Genomic DNA, 18,656 nt, shown 5'->3' on the forward strand with positions numbered 1-18,656 from the left:
GAATTGACATCAGCTCGTGGGATCCTCTTCTTGTGCATATTTTAACACAAAAATTGGATGCCCAATCATATACAGATTACGTGGAGTCTGTAAACGACCCTAGAGAGCTACCAACACTTGAGGAATTATTACATTTCTTAGAAACCAAATTTACCATACTGGAATCAGCGCGTAGAAAACAAGATAACGTCATACCAAAAAATCAAGCATCAAATCAGGGGTCAAAGTATCAAAGTAATAATCAATTNCTTTACCATACTGGAATCAGCGCGTAGAAAACAAGATAACGTCATACCAAAAAATCAAGCATCAAATCAGGGGTCAAAGTATCAAAGTAATAATCAATTCAAACATTCATTTTCTACAAACACCAAAATAATTCCGCAACCTACCTACAACACTAAAGTAGTGTCATCAAAAAACACCAAGTGTTCGTTGTGCAATAACGAACACGGCATTTTTTTCTGTCCAAAATTTTTAGAAATGCCACCCTATAATAGACTCAAGACCGTAAACAGATTAAACTTGTGTCCTAATTGCCTCAATGGACACCATGGAAAACCATGTTTATCAGATTATGTTTGCCGCGAGTGCAATAAAGACCACAATAGCTTGCTACATGCTGCGTTTTCGCAATCGCCACGCTCGACAACAGACACCGGAACGGGGGCTGCGGGCGCGCGAGGGGGAAACGCCAGCAAAAGTGCTAACGCTGGAATTCAAGTCGGCGACAGCTCGCAAGTGACACATGCATGGGTTAATGAACCCGTCCAAGTTCTACTTCCAACTGCATTGATCAAAATACAAGCCAATGACGGTACAGATCACATCATGCGAGCCTTACTAGACCAAGGCTCACAAACATCTTTAATAACAGAACATGCAGCCCAGCTCCTTAAATTACCTAGAACGAGATGCAAGGGAATCGTTTCAGGTATAGGAGACAAGGAGAGCAACTGCAAGGGTGTCATCAGTGTAAGGTGTTCATCAATGGTCAGTGACTTTACATTTAAAACTGATGCTCTTATAATGAAACAACTTATCAAACACTTACCAAATCAAACATTTACCAAACCAGATTGGTCGTACCTACATCATATAAGACTGGCTGACCCTGAATTCCATTTAAGCCGGCCGGTAGATATTTTGCTAGGTGCCGACGTATACTCAACTATCCTAATGGATGGTATCTGCAGAGCAAGTTCATCCCTCCCGACAGCTCAACAGACACAGCTCGGGTGGATTCTGAGCGGCAACGCAAAAACTTTTCAATGCAACGTCGTTCTACAGAACATAGATGAAATTCAGAAGTTTTGGGAGATAGAGGAGGTAGCTGAACAATCAGAGCTATCCTCCGAAGATCAGCAATGCATCGACTTCTATCAGTCAACCACACAAAGAAGGGAAGACGGAAGATACGAAGTTTGTTTACCATTGAAACCAAATTATCAGGAGAAATTAGGGCATTCAAGATCAAAAGCCATAGCACAATTTTACAGATTAGAACAAAAGTTATCAAAAGACAAAAATATCGATCAAGAATACAAGTTATTCATAAACGAGTACATTTCGCTCGGACACCATGATACCTGCTGACGACAACATTCCTCGCCTTACATGTCATTTACCTCACCATTGCGTCATACGCGAACAATCAACTACAACAAAATTACGAGTTGTATTCAATGCCTCCAATAAAACATCATCAGGACTAAGTTTGAATGACGTAATGTGCCGAGGACCAAATCTCCAACAGGACATTCAGAACCTCATCATCAAGTGGAGACAACATCGTTTCGCGTTTACAGCTGATCTCGAAAAGATGTTTAGACACATCTGGCTGAGTGAAAAAGACCAAGACTTGCAGAGGATCATGTGGCGTGATCATCCTACAGATCAGCTTAGGGAGTACAAACTATCCACTGTTACTTACGGGACGAAAGCAGCGCCATTTCTTGCCATGATGACGCTTAAACAGTTGGCTCAGGATGAAAGGCCGAACTTTCAAAATAGTTCAGCTCCAAGCGTCCTCGAGGAGTCCTTCTACATGGATGACCTAATCCATGGTTCACATTCGCTAGAATTAGCTAAGCAATTGCAAAACGATATGATCAATCTTTTAAAATCAGGAGGATTCCATCTACGAAAATGGAAGTCCAATGCACCTGAACTTCTGGAAGGTGTACATGCTGACCAGAAACCTCAAGATTATGACTTTAAACAAGCAGAATCCACAAAAACTTTAGGACTCGGATGGAATCCCGAACAAGACCATTTCATCTTTCAACCACAGATTCCCATATCAGCATCAAAAATTACTAAGAGATCACTGTTGTCAGACATATCAAAGATATTTGATCCCTTAGGCTGGCTCGCGCCCCTCACAATAAAGCTGAAAATACTATTTCAAGATGTATGGAAGGCGAATGTTGAGTGGGACGAATCAGTATCATCAGATATCAGCGAAAAGTGGATAAAGATCAAATCAGAAATAGACATCATCAACCAATACCAAATACCGCGGTGGCTGCAAACGAAACACAGAGATCGCATTGAACTACATGGTTTTTGTGACGCAAGCAAGAAAGCTTACGCATGCGTCATTTATTGTAAAATAATAAAACCAAACAATGAATCATCAGTAACATTAGTTGCGGGGAAAACAAAATTAGTCCCACTCAACAAAACTACGTCACTGCCTCGTTTAGAGCTTTGTGGGGCAGTATTACTATCAAAACTTACTAATAAAGTCAAAGAATGCCTAAGTAATCACGTCATCACCGTCTATGGCTGGGTCGATTCCATGGTAGTACTAGGTTGGCTCAATGGTGACGCAGATAGATGGAAACCTTTTGTTGCCAACCGAGTCAAACAAGTCGTGTCGTCGATGGACCCCAGTTGTTGGCAATATATCAAATCAGAGGAGAACCCTGCAGACTGTGCCAGCAGAGGCCTGACCCCATCACAGCTCAAGGGTCACTCTCTGTGGTGGCAAGGCCCTATGTGGCTTAAATCAATAAATACCTACAAACCAAAAGATGAAGAGAAGCAATCATATATCACTAATCAGGACCTGAAACAAACCAAACAAGTTAATGTAACACAAATATCAACAGGAAGTGAGATCATAGAACAGATGTTAGAGAAGCAAAGCTCAGTATTTATTGATTTAAGCCACATAGGGCCTTGCCACCACAGAGAGTGACCCTTGAGCTGTGATGGGGTCAGGCCTCTGCTGGCACAGTCTGCAGGCTTCTCCTCTGATTTGATATATTGCCAACAACTGGGGTCCATCGACGACACGACTTGTTTGACTCGGTTGGCAACAAAAGGTTTCCATCTATCTGCGTCACCATTGAGCAAGAATTTCCTGAGGAAATAATCAATTTATCTAACAACCAAAGTGTAAACAAGAAAAGCAAAATATATAATTTATATCCTACGTTAGACGAAAACAACATATTACGCGTCGGTGGCCGACTCAGAACTGCAAACATGAATTCTGAGATGAAGCATCCGGCTATCATACCAAGCCGTACCAGACTGGCAGATCTTATCATAGATCAAGCGCATGAATCCACATTCCATGGTGGGGCCCGCCTGACTACGGCCTTCATACGTCAAAGGTATTGGCTCCTTGGCGGAAACAATGCCACTAAAAAACGTTTACGACTATGTGTCAAGTGCAGGAAGCATAGTCCTAGTCAACAACATCAACTCATGGGTGACTTACCCTCATCAAGAACAAATCCTTCACGCCCTTTCTATCACTGCGGAGTAGACTACACAGGTCATGTAGCTATTAAAGCAAGTAAGGGTCGTGGGATCAAAACCACCAAAGGATATGTAGCAGTTTTTGTTTGCATGTCCACCAAGGCTGTACACCTGGAGCTGGTCTCAGATTTAACGGCCTCCGCATTCCTTGCAGCATTACGCAGAATGACGGCCCGGAGAGGAGTTCCAGGTCACATCTACAGCGACCAAGGTACCAACTTCATAGGAGCTAACAACATTCTACAGCAAGAATTAGCACAGCTACAAAGCTTCTTCAATCAAGAATTCATGACAGAGGTAGCTAATATGGGCATAGAATGGCATTTTAACGCGCCGTCTTGGCCATCCGCAGGTGGTCTATGGGAAGCCGCAGTAAAAAGCCTAAAATACCACATGAAGCGAGTGATCGGCGAGCAGAAGCTGACATTCGAAGAATTTACCACTATTCTCACTCAATTAGAAGGCTGCCTTAATTCTCGCCCTCTCTGTCCACTCACAGAAGATCCAGACGAACTAGATTATTTGACACCTTCTCATTTCTTATCTAGTGGACCTTCTTTAATCATATATGATACTGAAACAGACTTGCGAACAAGATGGCATCTCACACAAAAGATATTCAATGACATCTGGAGTCGCTGGCGCAGTGAGTATCTTACTCAACTCTCAACAAGGAGTAAATGGAGACAGCCAGAAACTAACATTCAATTGAACGATGTCGTTATAATCAAAGATGACAACTTACCAGCAGGAAAGTGGGCTTTAGGTCGTGTTGTACAGCTACACCCTGGAGCGGACGGCTATACAAGAGTCGTCACCCTTAAAACAAAAAATGGGTTCATCAAGCGGCCCATAATCAAACTATCCATTTTACCAGTACATCAAGAGGAAAAACAAATCTCTAAAACAGAGAAACAAGAAACAGAACAAGTAGAGAAATCACCTACATCATGCAAAAAGAAGTAATTTTTTATGACAATGTACTTATCATTAATGCTACTTTTGTTTTTCGTTTCGCCGATCAGCTGTTCATACAATATAACTTCATTACCTAATAACAACAGTTTATTCTTCGATCACATTTCAAACGTCAATTTGATACGAGACGACTGGCGCCTCATCGTCTACTATGACACACAACCTTATCAAGATGGAAATGAAGCGCTAGCAAAATACATGAAGTACCTAGAAGATTTATGTTCAAGGATCCCTATTCAAGCATACTGTTATGGGATCGTATTACAGTTTCGTCATGAGGTGACTGAACTGCAACATTATAATAACATATTAATGAGTCACAACCACAACATCAATGAACCCACAGGACATCGACGACGACGTGGTCTAATTGACGGTGTTGGCTCTATTGCAAATACCCTTTTTGGAGTCTTAGATCAAAATTTTGCAGAAAAATACGAACAAGACATTGACCTTATCAGAAAAAATCAAAAACATTTGGCAGCACTTTGGAAAAATCAGACTTCAGTAGTCGAAGCGGAGTTCAATCTACTGAAACAAACAGAAAACATCATTGACCAAAATCACAAATTAATTAACAAGAAATTCAACGCTATAGAACAATCAGTAAATCAGATCAAGAACGAAATCCAAAATGTTTCTATCATCAATGAATTTATAACAACTTCTATAATGGCCAATAACATCTTATTCCGTTTAAAGGACATTCAGCAGACCTTACTAGATACTATCACCAATATCTACAATGGAAAATTCAATTTTCATCTGCTTCCACCAGACCAGTTGAGACAGGAACTCAGCGTCATCGCCGGACAGCTTCCGAAGGACCTGTCTATACCTATCAACAACTTTGGAGACCTATCAGAGATTTACAACCTCTTAAAAGTCAGAGCAAGGATCACAAACAATTACATCATATTTGAAATAAAAATCCCTCTAGTCAGTGGCGATTTATACGAAGTTTTAAAAATTATACCTATTCCTCACTTAACAACAAGTAATCAAGTAGCGGTCGTAGTACCGATAGCAAATTACGTCGCTATCAACTTGAATAAAGATGCGTTTTTTACCGTGACTGATCAAGAGTTAAAGTCCTGCTTGCAAAGGAACTCCCAAACGATGCTATGTCACATCAAGAGACCAATATTTCACATTACCAATGATCAAAACTTTTGTGAACGTTTGCCTACAACAAAACACTGCAAAACAATCACAAGTCCATGCACCAACAGATGGGAACAGCTGAATAAAATCAATTCATATTTATATTTTTGCTGCGAACAGTGCTTATTAAAGCTCCTATGCGACGATCAAGTTTCAGCGATACAAATGACTCACTCGGGATTCTTTACTGTCGACCGAGGTTGTACTATTAAATCAACTGACTTCTTTGTCTACTCACATAGGCAAGATGTCAGCAAAATTAGTATACACTCTAAAATTGATTCACCAGATATTTCACCAATAAATCATCTGATCAATGTCTCAATACCACACATTATTATATCTACCAATCAATCAGATCAGATAGATCACAATATGAAACTTCAGAAGATCGAAGAAAGCATAAAAACCATGAAAGAAAGTCCAGCTTTGTATGACGGAGTATCCTTTCATTCATGACGTTCATCACTATGCGGCCATATACATATTAGTCGGCATCATCGGAGTCGCTGGCGTTTATATTTTGTGACGCCAGGCGTCGTGTGGGCGTGGCGGCGCTGCAGGCGCGCGGGAGCGAGCGCCGCGCCGGCCCCAGCGGCGGCGCCTGCGCCGCTCCCAGCTCCGCGAGACAGTGTGCAAAGTGTTCAGTGTAGTGCGTCTAATGATGTTTATAGTGTAGTGCGCGAAGTTCCTAATACAAGTGCGCGAGTGTTAAAACAAAACAAGTGCTCGTCCCCTGTAGTGCTTCGGTCCGTGTTCAGCATTTCGGATGAGCGCAAAAATTAGTATATAGGAGTAAAATTGTCAATCACTTTGTAATTCATTACAACACTAACACTGGAAAACACATAGCATAATTAGCATAAGAAACAAATTGTCTCACCCTTGTAATCATATCAGCATCTCATTACTCCTACTAACCTCATCTTTCTCGCCCGGGAATATGTACGGGCAAGCACGTACATTACGCCGCATCATCAATATTTTGACCTACTTTGTAAATACGCGTCATACATCATACCATTAAGTCGCGCGTTCTTACCTTACCATCAAAATCCATATCTAGCGTATCAGTTTAGAATACAAGTTATTTTTACCTCACAAACACTTCTATCATTCCAAATCAACCCTATCAAATCATATATACGGCAACCCCGTACAGTTCCTTACGCCTATTGTAATACGGTTTTAATTCCCTTAACTCGATTTGTTCTGGCCATCCGTCTCTAATAAACATTAAGATTCTACCTAAAATGGGATCCCGTTGCGTTTGACGTTTAATAGTATTATGATCTAACAATAATTCATTTTGAGCAAAATGTAAAAATGTTTGTTCGGGAACGTCATGCGATGAGTCACTAGTCACACTATTCTGTATAGGTAGTCGAGACAGGCCATCGGCACAACCATCGGCGCCATTATCTATTGTATTTACGTATTCGATATCGTAAGTATAAGCCGATAATATAATAGCCCAACGTTGCATACGGCTGGCCGCCATCGCTGGAATCCCATGTTTCGGCCCGAAAATACTAACAAGTGGTTTATGATCCGTCCTTAAAGTGAAATGCCTACCATAAATATATTGATGTAGTTTTTGTAAACAGAAGACAATGGCCAGCGCAGCGTTGCCAGACGTCCCGATTTTTAAATCAAATTTAAATGTCCCGCGCGGGACAGGCTTGGTCCCGCTTTTCGGAGAGTGACACTCACTTCACCAGACTATCGTTTGAAACGCCATATTATTCTAAAGAATATTTTTTTTTATTTCGATTTTTGTTTTTTTTTTCTTTTTTTATTCTAAAGACGAATTTAACGACAGAGTAAATCTGATTTAAAATATTATTTTTTTGTTAAAATAAATTTTCCATGGCTACTTTTGCTATCTACTGTCACGTAAACGTAATTTTAAGTCAAATAAAAAGAAAAATATTTGAAAACCTTTGATTATACTTATACGTTTTTTTACTACGTCCCGCTTCTGACGGAAGAATCCCGCTATTTTCACTCAAAAAGTACCAAAGTCCCGACTTGGCGAAAAAAAAAACTGGCAACGCTGGGCCAGCGCCTCCCTGTCTATTTGCGAGTAATGCCGCTCGGCCTCCGAGAGCGCGCGCGAGACGTACACGACCGGGCGCTCGCCGCCGCCGGGCGCGCGCGCAGGCTGCGTCAGCACTCCGCCGATGCCGCGCGCACTCGCGTCGCACGTCAACACTAAGGGCTTACCTTGATCATAATGAGCTAACACTTCTGCACCTGTTAGAATCTCTTTCACCCTAACAAAAGCTCTTTCACACAGATTACTCCACTTCCAACTGACATTCTTTTTTAATAAATCGTATAACGGAAATAAAATAGTGCTCAAGTTATTTACGAATTTAGCATAAAAATTGACTAAACCTAAAAATGATCTCAATTCAGTTACATTGCTTGGCCGAGGAATCCTTACGATTGCGGCAACTTTTTCAGGGTCTACTTTAATGCCGTCCTTAGAAATTACGTATCCTACGTATTTAACTTCTTCCGTCAGAAATAAACATTTGCTTTTCTTAAGTTTCATGCCGTGGGAATGCAATCTATGAAGTACTTTTTCTAGCGTAGCTAAGTGTTCTAAAACTCCCCCTTTTGTACCTACAATTACGTCATCTAAAAATACTTCTACACCTGGTATATCACCAAGAAGGGTGGCCATAATACGTTGGAAAATCCCGGGACTCGAAGCTAGGCCAAATACAAGTCTATTGTATTTAAACAACCCTCTATGAGTGTTAATTACTGTGAGATCTTTTGAATCATCTAACTCCACCTGATTGTAGGCCTGTGATAAATCTATCTTCGAGAACAATGTGGCTCCATTAAGACTAACTAACAGATCATCTATTTTAGGCAACGGGTATCTATCGATCAGCAAGACGGGATTTAAAGTTATTTTATAGTCGGCACAAATTCGAAGGCCCCCATCTGATTTACGAACCGGAACCAGCGGCGTCGCCCAGTCCGAGCTGTCCACAGGCTCAATGATGCCGTCGCGCAGCATGGCGTCCAGCTCCGCGTCCACGCGCTCGCGCAGCGCGTACGGCAGCGGCCGCGCCCGCGCGAACACCGGCGCCGCGCCCGCCCGCACCCGCAGCCGAGCCTTGCCTCCCGTGAACCGCCCGAGCCCACCGCTGAACAACTCTTTATACCTGTCGATTAACATTGTAACATTACTACAGGGCTGCTCAGTGCTACGACTAAAGTTCAAATCACTCTGATAGATCGGAATTTTTACACCTAACTCTGATAGCCATTGTCGACCCAACAGGGCCGTGGTGCCCCCATCTATTACAAATAACTCTAAGTGTTTAGTCTTATTAGCATATTTCACTTCAGGTTTTATGAATCCCAACGGTCTTATAACACTACCGTCATAAAATTTAAAAATGTAATTGTTTTTCTCTATAGGTCTTGATTTAAAATACTTGTTATAGGTGGCTTTGCTTATGCAAGATACTGCCGATCCTGTATCAATCTCCATTTTAAGTAAAGTATTATCAATGATAACTGATAAGCTTACCGGTTTATAACCGTTTAAACAAAGCTGGTGTAATTCTTCAATTTCTTCTGAAGAAGTTTCCTCTTCGCACGAACCCTCAGCATGAGTTTCCGCGTGATGTAGGCTTTCCCGCCTATTTTCCGCTCTTTTCATCCTTTGGGAACACATGCGTCGTAGATGGCCGCTCCGTTTGCATTTACTACAAATATAATTTTTGTAACGACACTCCTCGTTGGTATGGCCGGCGCCGCCACACACGCTGCACTTGCCGCTCCCGCCGCGCTGGCCGGCGTGCGGGCGCGGGCGCTGCCAGCCGCCGCGCGCCGCGCTCACCGCATGCACCGTTCCCGCCACAGCTGTACCCGCTGTCGCAACCGGTTCCACTATCGCTGCGTCCCGCTCCGCCGCTTCCAACGCACACGCTATTTTGACTGCCCCCGTGTATTTTAGATCGTCTTCCGCGAATAATCTTTGTCGTATCACCTCACTTTTGACTCCACAGACTAATTGATCCCGTAAATTATCTTCCAGGTTGCTACCGAAATCGCAGTATCTTGATAAACTTTTTAACACTGTTATATATTGTGAAATGCTCTCGTCACTACTTTGTCGCCTCTGTCGAAAACGGTAACGTTCCGCCATTATGGATGGTTTCGGTTGGAGGTGATTGCGTAAAACTGTAACCGCATCTTGATAGGTCATCTCTGCAGGTGTTCTAGGGCTGGATAAGTTACTTAACAGCTCGTACGCTTCATCTCCCATACCGGTAATTAACGTAGGTAACCACAACTCCTTATCCACTTTGTTCACTTTAAAATACATCTGCAACCGTTCAATGTACTTACATCGTCCAATTTCCAGTCTTCACATCAAACTCAGATATTTTTCCTACAGACATGATGTTGTGCTATATTATTACGCCACACACTGATTAATCCTCGATCGCCAATGAAATATCTTGGGATTAGCGGAGCAATTAAACGTAAACGTATGAACGATTCCACGGTTTATTGTCAACTGGCACACACACATAAAAACAGTCTACCTGCATACAACAATACTTATTAATATTGAGTTACCTACATTACATGTGTGAGCGTGTGTGAAATACTTCAATTGTGCACCGTTTTATCATCGGTCGTTGAAAGAACAGGTATGTTTTCATGTCAATAATTTAAATTGGGGAGGCTAAATCGCGACGCCGTTTTTAAAGGCGTCGTGAGCTAGCCTTCCCAATTTATTTACTACTCATGTGTGGTGTGTATATGTGGTGTGTATGTGTTTGTTATTATTTATTTAATAATTTTTCCGTTTCTTCATAGTTCTGGCTCAAAAGCCATTTAGTAATTAACTTTTTAACTTCCGATTTAGATTTAGAATAGACTAGCGGCCGCCCGCGACTTCGTACGCGTGGATCCCGTTTTACCCCCTTCATCTATCTTACGCGGTTTAAATTTTTTAATACAAATGTTTTTTCCCGCTAACTCCCGTTCCCGTGGGAATTTTGCAACATCCTGTTGTAACTAAGCTTTAAGTTTACTAAGGTACCTGCATGCCAAATTTCAAGCGGTTTAGATTTTTCATACACATTCATTTCATACATTTCGCTTCGTGTTTTTCCGATGTATATGAAAATAGCGATAAGCTCGATACTTTGCGACCAACTATCCCTGACAATCCTGATTCACATTGCTTAAATAGCATATCTTTTTCGAAAGATGCCGTTGAAAGGGTTTTAAAAAGACTTGACCCACATAAGGGAGCAGGGTCAGATGGTATACCCCCTATATTTGTTACTCATTGTAGTGAATACTTAGCTGAACCTCTAAGCATAATTTTTAACTTTTCTGTTTCTACAGGCCAGTTCCCATCTGCATGGAAGGAGGCGCTAGTTATTCCTATACACAAATCGGGTGACAAGTCAGCAGTAAAAAACTATCGTCCTGTTTCTATCTTGCCTGTATTTGGAAAGGTTTTTGAGGTTTTGATTCATCCCATTTTATATTGGCACGTAAAAAACACTCTCATACCTGAGCAACATGGCTTCATGAAAGCCAGATCAACCTCAACAAATTTAGTCTGTTTCATGTCTGACTTGGTTGAATCGGTGGATCGTGGCACTCCTGTTGACGTTATATACACGGACTTCAGCAAGGCGTTTGACAAGGTGGACCATCAAATCCTTGTTGACAAGCTTTATCACTTTGGTATCACAGGAAACTTGCTGAACTGGNTGTTTTTTTAATTTTATAATGTTTATGAAATATTGTGAAATTTTTTGAGAAATAATAAAACATTAGCCTATAAATGCTAACGCCAATATAACATATGAAGTGTAGTGTGTGACGGTACTTGTAGAATTGAATATGATAAAAATAAATATTTAAAAACCCAACATAGTAATGTACAGTGATGAGTTTGGTACAGACATGGGCCAATTGATTAATAGTTACTTGGGACAAAGTGTAATCAACCATTGTTTACCGGGTGCTGCTTTCTATTTAGAAATTAAGCGAAAAATAACAAATTATTGTTTTCCAATAAATATCATATATTATATTAGTCATTTTAATAGGAAATAGGGGCAATGTGGGCAAAAAAAAGACCTACTAAACATTTTTGATAGCCTATGCTTACTTAATGTAGATAAAATTATTTTGTTCGTATTCTCCTTCAATTTCTGGAAAATAATCTATATCTATATATATAAAAGAAAGTCGTGTTAGTTACTCCACTTATAACTCAAGAACGGCTGAACCGATTTAGCTGAAAATTGTCGGGGAGGTAGTTTATAGCCAGGAGAAGGACATAGGATACTTTTTATCCCGTTCGAAATAAAAAAAGTCTGCTTTTTTATTGCCATTAAGGCGGAACAAAGTTCGCCGGGTCAGCTAGTTTTAGATATAAATTAAGTTTAATTGACATTGAATACATTGACATAATATAATCAATGCAAATTCCATATAATTGACATAAACAATTATTTGAAAAATAAATTTATATTGACAACAGATAACTACTATCTGAATAAATATTGTAAAAGACTAGTAGCAAATTCGCTATGCTAACAAAACTGCTTTTATTGAGCAGAACATGGATGTTCGACCCGACGACGTATCAAAGGCGTTTGACAAAGTTCCATCTTTTGGAATCCCTGTTGGCTTATGCAAATGGATCTCCGATTTTCATGTTGGACGATCAATAAGAGTAGTCCTCGATGGCTTCACTTCAAGTCAGCAACCGATTAAAGCTGGCGTCCCTCAGGGATCGGTGCTGTCTTCAACACTATTTCTACTGCACATCAACGATCTGCTCAAAGCCGGTACCTTTGGGTATGCAGATGACACAACAGTCACAGCCAAATATCTATCCATGGCAAAAGCCAGCAAGCGTGAGGTCAAGTCTTGTCATGAGTTCCTTATTAAACGCTTAAATTTGGCTCTTCAGGATGTCTCTGATTGGGGCGATGCCAATCTGTTCCAATTTAACGTGTCCAAAACACAAGTCCATTTCGTATGGCTCCAATATTCCGAGGTGTGCATGTTAAAATCACCGATCGACTTCAACTTTTGGGCATTGAAATATCCAGCAAGTTGAACTTTGGCGAGCACATCGAATCCTTAGCGAAAACTGCTAGCAAAAACTTGGTATCCTCTCGAGAGCAAGGCAGTACTTCTGTAAGAAACAAAGGCTGCAGTTATACATACCTACATATAAATCACATTTTGGCATTGAAACATTTGGCTGCTTTGGATTCGGTGGAAAGGCATCGCATGATTTTCGCTGGTTTTCAGAATAGATAAACATGCGGTCAGTGTTTAATTTATTAATTGATAACTAACGAGATCACTACTTAAGAATTCTTGAAAATCTAGTATATTAGAGACCAGACCAAGGCGACCTAGAGCATTTCAAGTACGTCGTAATTATTACAAAGAATATGGATGAGGAAGCATTTAAAATTAGATTCAGTTTGTCAAAACCTTCTGCACTGAAAATACTAAAACTGATAAAGAATAAAAGTGCTTTCTAAAAGCCTACTTGCAAAAATAAAATGAGTTTTTATGACTTTTATTTTTTTCTTAAAAGCTCCAGGGAAAGTTTAGGCCATAAGTAGGTTAAGATAACAATACATCAAAATGAAAATATCACACAAAAAATCAAATGTACTTAAGTTCCACTTTTGAAACCCCGCACAATCAGCTTCCTTAAAAATATTTAGGTAGTACAATACTTGAAGACATTGTCAACCGTATCTACAAAAATACTCGTAGATAACAAATAACAACACGTTAAGACGACGGTCGTTTAGGCCATAAGTAGGTTTAGATAACAATACATCAAAACTAAAATATCACACAAAAAATCAAGTGTACTTAAGTTCCACTTTTGAAACGCCGCACAATCAGCTTCCTTAAAAATATTTAGGTAGTACAATACTTGAAGACATTGTCAACCGTTATCTATAGTCTGGTCCGGGAGCACGTAGAATATTGTCCAATGACCCCAAGCTACCCATCCTTATCGCTCGCGCTTAATTATGTTGCTGTCACGCTCGCACACTCACTGCGGGCGCCCGTCGCACAGTCGTAGATAACAAATAACAACACGTTAAAATAATCCTTTACAATTTTACAATACCCAAACAAAACAATTAGTAAACTACCACCTGAATCATAACAATTTCTAGATAATGTGCGATTTAAAGTGACCACTTAAACCCTTTTTAGAGATAATGACCTTTACAATTTTCCAGGTAATGTGTAACAACAATACTGGGCTAATCTTTTTTTGTAGATATTTGTTCTCAGCCAAGACCTTTTTAACACCACGTGACCACCATTAGTGTTTTAGAAGTATCTACTTGGCTTCTATTAAGAATTTACGTTTATAAAGCATACATAGAAACAATGAAATATTCGACAATTTTAATTTTATATGTTTCTGAAGTAGTTTAATGTGAATTATTCTTTTTAATATTTTGCGAAATAAAAAAAGTTTATGAATGATAGTGCAATATATTCAAGGACACGCTTTTATTTTTGAATAAATAGTTTTATACTTGTAGTTTCTTTTTATTTAAATAAATAAATAAATAAATAAATACAAAAGGATTTTCCCGCTAATTCCTGTTCCCGTGGGAATTCCTAAGTATACTATAACCTGCCCAGGAGTATGCAGAATAATTGTACCAAGTTTCGTTAAAATCCGTCGAGTAGTTTTTGTTTCTATAAGGAACATACAGACGGACAGACAGACAGACAGACAGACAGACAAAAATTTTACTGATTGCATTTTTGGCATCAGTATCGATCACTAATCACGCCCTGATAGTTTTTTTGAAAATATATTTCATGTACAGAATTGACCTCTCTACAGATTTATTATAAGTATAGATGTTCAAAATTTTATTTGCTTGGTTGTATAACTTTTTGCCCAGATAACAAAAAATCTCTTAGCAAAGACTGTTCGAAATGATTCTAATGTAACTATGTTCAAACGTCTTCGAGTATTCACTACTTGGCTATTATAATAAGTGAGGGAATGCTGTCTCATTAAGCTCAAAAGAATAAATAATTGCCTTACAGTCAAAACTTCTGCTTCATGATACAGAGCAGTGGTAGGGTAAAGTCTAGATAGATAGAATCAGAATCAGAATCAGAATTTTATTTGCGTAAAAACATGGTATATAAAGATGTTACATGGTATATATAGAATTCAGTAGTGCACATGTTTCGCCATTACAAATAGCATGCAAAATTACAAAATTACATTTCAGTCAGTTAATTAATTATTTATATTATAATAAGTATAGCAATTTAATTTTACATACATTAATATTAGGTTTTGATGTCAATAAAATCTTTAATGTCATATATTCTTTTGTCAATAAGCCATTTATATAATTTTGATTTGAATTGGTTAATATTTAATTGTTTAATGTCATTAGGGATATTATTATATATCTTTGTACACATTGTTAGGCAACTTTTAATGGGGGAATTATAAAACGATCGACTAAAAATAACTTAGCGACTGATGATGGCATACTGTTTTAATAAATTGAGCGGTATGAATTTGAGTAAGCGAAAAATTAACTTAACTAACGACGAATATTGATTAATAATCAAATGCAGAACGAGTTTACAAAAAGTGGGTTATGTTTAATCCATTTTAGATATTAAAATTCTATCCGTGCGATTACATTACTAAGTGAGCGACTAGAAATACAAAGAGGGCAACTTCAATATTAAGATGGATTCGATTTTTTCCAATTGAAGTTATTTTTAACGAACAACTAAAAAGTTCACTTCCAGCAAAGTTTTGTAAGCTGCATTATTAATGACTAGCGGCCGCCCGCGACTTCGTACGCGTGGATCCCGTTTTACCCCCTTCATCTATCTTACGCGGTTTAGATTTTTTCATACAAATGTTTTTTCCCGCTTACTCCCGTTCCCGTTGGAATTTCGCAATATCCTGTTGTAACTAAGCTTTATGTTTACTAAGGGACCTGCTTGCCAAATTTCAAGCGTCTAACTTAAGCGGTTTAGATTTTTCATACAAAAGGATTTTCCCGCTAATGCCCGTTCCCGTGGGAATTCCTAAGTATCCTATAACCTGCCCAGGAGTATGAAGAATAATTGTACCAAGTTTCGTTAAAATCCGTCGAGTAGTTTTTGTTTCTATAAGGAACATACAGACAGACAGACAGACAGACAGACAGACANAAAAAGGCTAAGCTGCGTTCCACGTATACCGAATTTTTTGGAGTTTATTTATGAGGATGGAATGCGAAACCGTGTCGAACGCCTTTTTAAGATCTAGAAATATAGTAAGGCATTTCATGTTACTATCCAAATTTCTTGCCGCAAAATCCACGAATTTATTAACAGCATCATCAGTAGACTTGCCTTTGCGGAATCCAAATTGTGAATCCGATAACAGCTTGTTTGATTCGAGATAGTCCGTTAGTCTGTTGTTCATAGCGCGTTCGAAAACCTTTGATAGTGATGTTAGAATGGATATGGGACGGTAATTGTTTACGCAGTCTTTCTTGCCGGATTTGTGGATAGGGTGAAGAATTGATTTTTTTAGTGCTGAGGGAAAAACTCCAGAATTGAAGCATCGGTTTATTAGATCTGTCAATGGGGGAACAATAATTTTCGTATTGTTTCTCAAAACTTTTGCTGGGATGCAGTCATTCCCGGGAGCACAGTCTGCTTTCAGATTCAGTAATATGGATTCAATTTCTTTTTCGGTCACATCTAATAGAACAAAGGAGTTGATGTTAGTTGGTGCTGAGTTACTTAACGAATTTTGGTGTGTAAAAGATGGGATACTATCAGCTAGAGTCTTGCCCACATTTGCGAAAAAATTATTAACGCTATTTATTGAATCGCGGGTATTGTTTTTAATATTTAGTAGATCATGTGCACTATTTTTTTGTTGATTTAGGCTTGTAACGGTTTTAATAGTTTTCCATAGTTTTTTACTATTATTTTTAGCTTTTTCTAGCTCTTCTTTATCATATTGTCTTTTAATTTTTCGAAGTAAATTATTGCAAAAATTTCTATATCTTATGTATGTTTTTTTAAGTATGTCATTGTTGGGTTCTATTTTTAACTTTTTGTGCATTTTATCCCTAGATCTTATGCAGCGTAATAGGCCAGAGGTTATCCACGGCTTGATTTTTAATTGACTACGAGAACATTTATAAATAATTGTGTTTTGCCGGACTATTTCAGAGATGGTGTTTACAAACAAATTCGTGGCTTTATTCAAATCATTTTCAGCATAAACCGAGTCAAAATTAATATTAGAAATGGCCTGGTTTATTTCGTTATGATTATGTTGGTTCTTCTGCTAGCCTGGGATGCGCGCCCTTTTGTCGATTTTTGACGATAAGCCCAAATATTTGTCGTCTACAATCGACAGATTATATCGTGCGCGCCACGCCATCCTAGACCGGTTGGTCCCTATATTATGAGAGATTCCTACGCGTGCCATAGAGTCCGCACAACTCGCGGAACCACATCACTATTCGATTTAGAATGATTTTGAGAGAGAACATTAATCGCACGCTTCGTGTTGATGAGGACTCAACCTAAGGGACTAGTTGAACAGGCGCGCAGAACATTGTGTTTCGGGCGCAATAATTTGTTTCAGATTTTTTGCAACTGCTCAAGAAACCCATTGTTCTGTTATGAAATGTGCCTTAAGCAATGAGGGTTTTCGCGTATGAAAAATCCGCCAGATGGCAATACTAATGGTCACGCGAGGTCCAAATGCTGCATGATTGGTTATTTTTGACATGACTGACAGATATGTCAAAATCCACCAATCACGCAGCAGTCAGACCCCACATCCACGTCCCGCCATCTAGCGGATCTTTCATACGCGAAAACCCTCATTACATTACGTGCTATGTTGCACCACTAACATAGCTCGATGTGATCAGTGTACGAGGTTATTTCCTTCCAGATGCGGTCGGTGGGCCGCGGCGAGGTGCTGGTGTCGCTGTGCTGGCAGCCGGCCGCCGCGCGCCTCACCGTGGTACTGCTCAAGGCGCGCAACCTGCCCAAGATGGACGTCACCGGACTCGCTGACCCGTTAGTATTATAAAAGAACAAAATAACACGTCTTGGCGCTTTTCATTGCAAAAATAAAATCAATATAAAAACAATCATAGATATAATATAGCTATTGTTCTCATAATCATAGATGTTGTATATGTTCTTCTGATTAATTTCGTTGCGGGTCCAATGACAGTTTAACTTTCCCCCGGGACAAACTTGACCTTCATTGGTTGGGTTTTTGTGACGGTCAAGCTGTAGATCCTGGCTTCACAGGAGTTGCATTGGTGGGAACGAGAGGTGGAAATAGTCCCATATAGTTATAATATAGCGCATAACTGAATCGTTTTCTGCAGTTTAGAGCGGTGCTGGAGGAGGTTTTTGTTACCCATTAACATGGGTAACGCAAGACACGTCACCTCTCCTGCACCGCTCTTCTATCGCAGAAACTCCGTCAGAACTACTCAGACAGANAAAGTAGGTAGCCCTGCCCCATGTTGATGAAACGAACGCTGGCCGTAACAGCGTATTAGACTTGGACGGTTTTAATCAGTGTCTTAGTAGTTCAGATAGTTAAGAAAGAACAGTCATTCGGCAAGTGAAAAGTCGTGCGTTCGATTCCCACTTAAGGC

General features: G+C 39.6%; 2 protein-coding genes across 2 annotated transcripts; both read left to right on the plus strand.

Annotated features, from left to right (window-relative positions):
- Positions 1 to 4,746: 4,746 nt before the first annotated feature.
- LOC114361246 (uncharacterized) lies at positions 4,747 to 6,382 on the plus strand. Its single transcript, XM_028316243.1, has one exon. The coding sequence runs from the start codon at positions 4,747 to 4,749 to the stop codon at positions 6,373 to 6,375; it is 1,629 nt and encodes a 542-aa protein (XP_028172044.1). The 3' UTR covers positions 6,376 to 6,382.
- Positions 6,383 to 12,544: 6,162 nt separating this feature from the next.
- On the plus strand, positions 12,545 to 18,060 carry LOC114361228 (uncharacterized; the record flags this gene model as incomplete). The annotated part of the gene is made up of 2 exons (XM_028316213.1): positions 12,545 to 12,985; positions 17,933 to 18,060. Coding segments are annotated over exons 1-2 (569 nt in total), but the record flags the coding sequence as incomplete, so codon positions are not given.
- Positions 18,061 to 18,656: the final 596 nt, after the last annotated feature.

This window comes from Ostrinia furnacalis, unplaced genomic scaffold (assembly GCF_004193835.3).
Source record: "Ostrinia furnacalis isolate ACB-3 unplaced genomic scaffold, ASM419383v2 OfSCF5472, whole genome shotgun sequence".
Taxonomy (NCBI): domain Eukaryota; kingdom Metazoa; phylum Arthropoda; class Insecta; order Lepidoptera; family Crambidae; genus Ostrinia; species Ostrinia furnacalis.

Coding starts and splice junctions, on each gene's coding strand:
- LOC114361246 (XM_028316243.1), top strand. CDS start 4,747: ATGACAATGTACTTATCATTAATGCTACTTTTGTTTTTCGTTTCGCCG.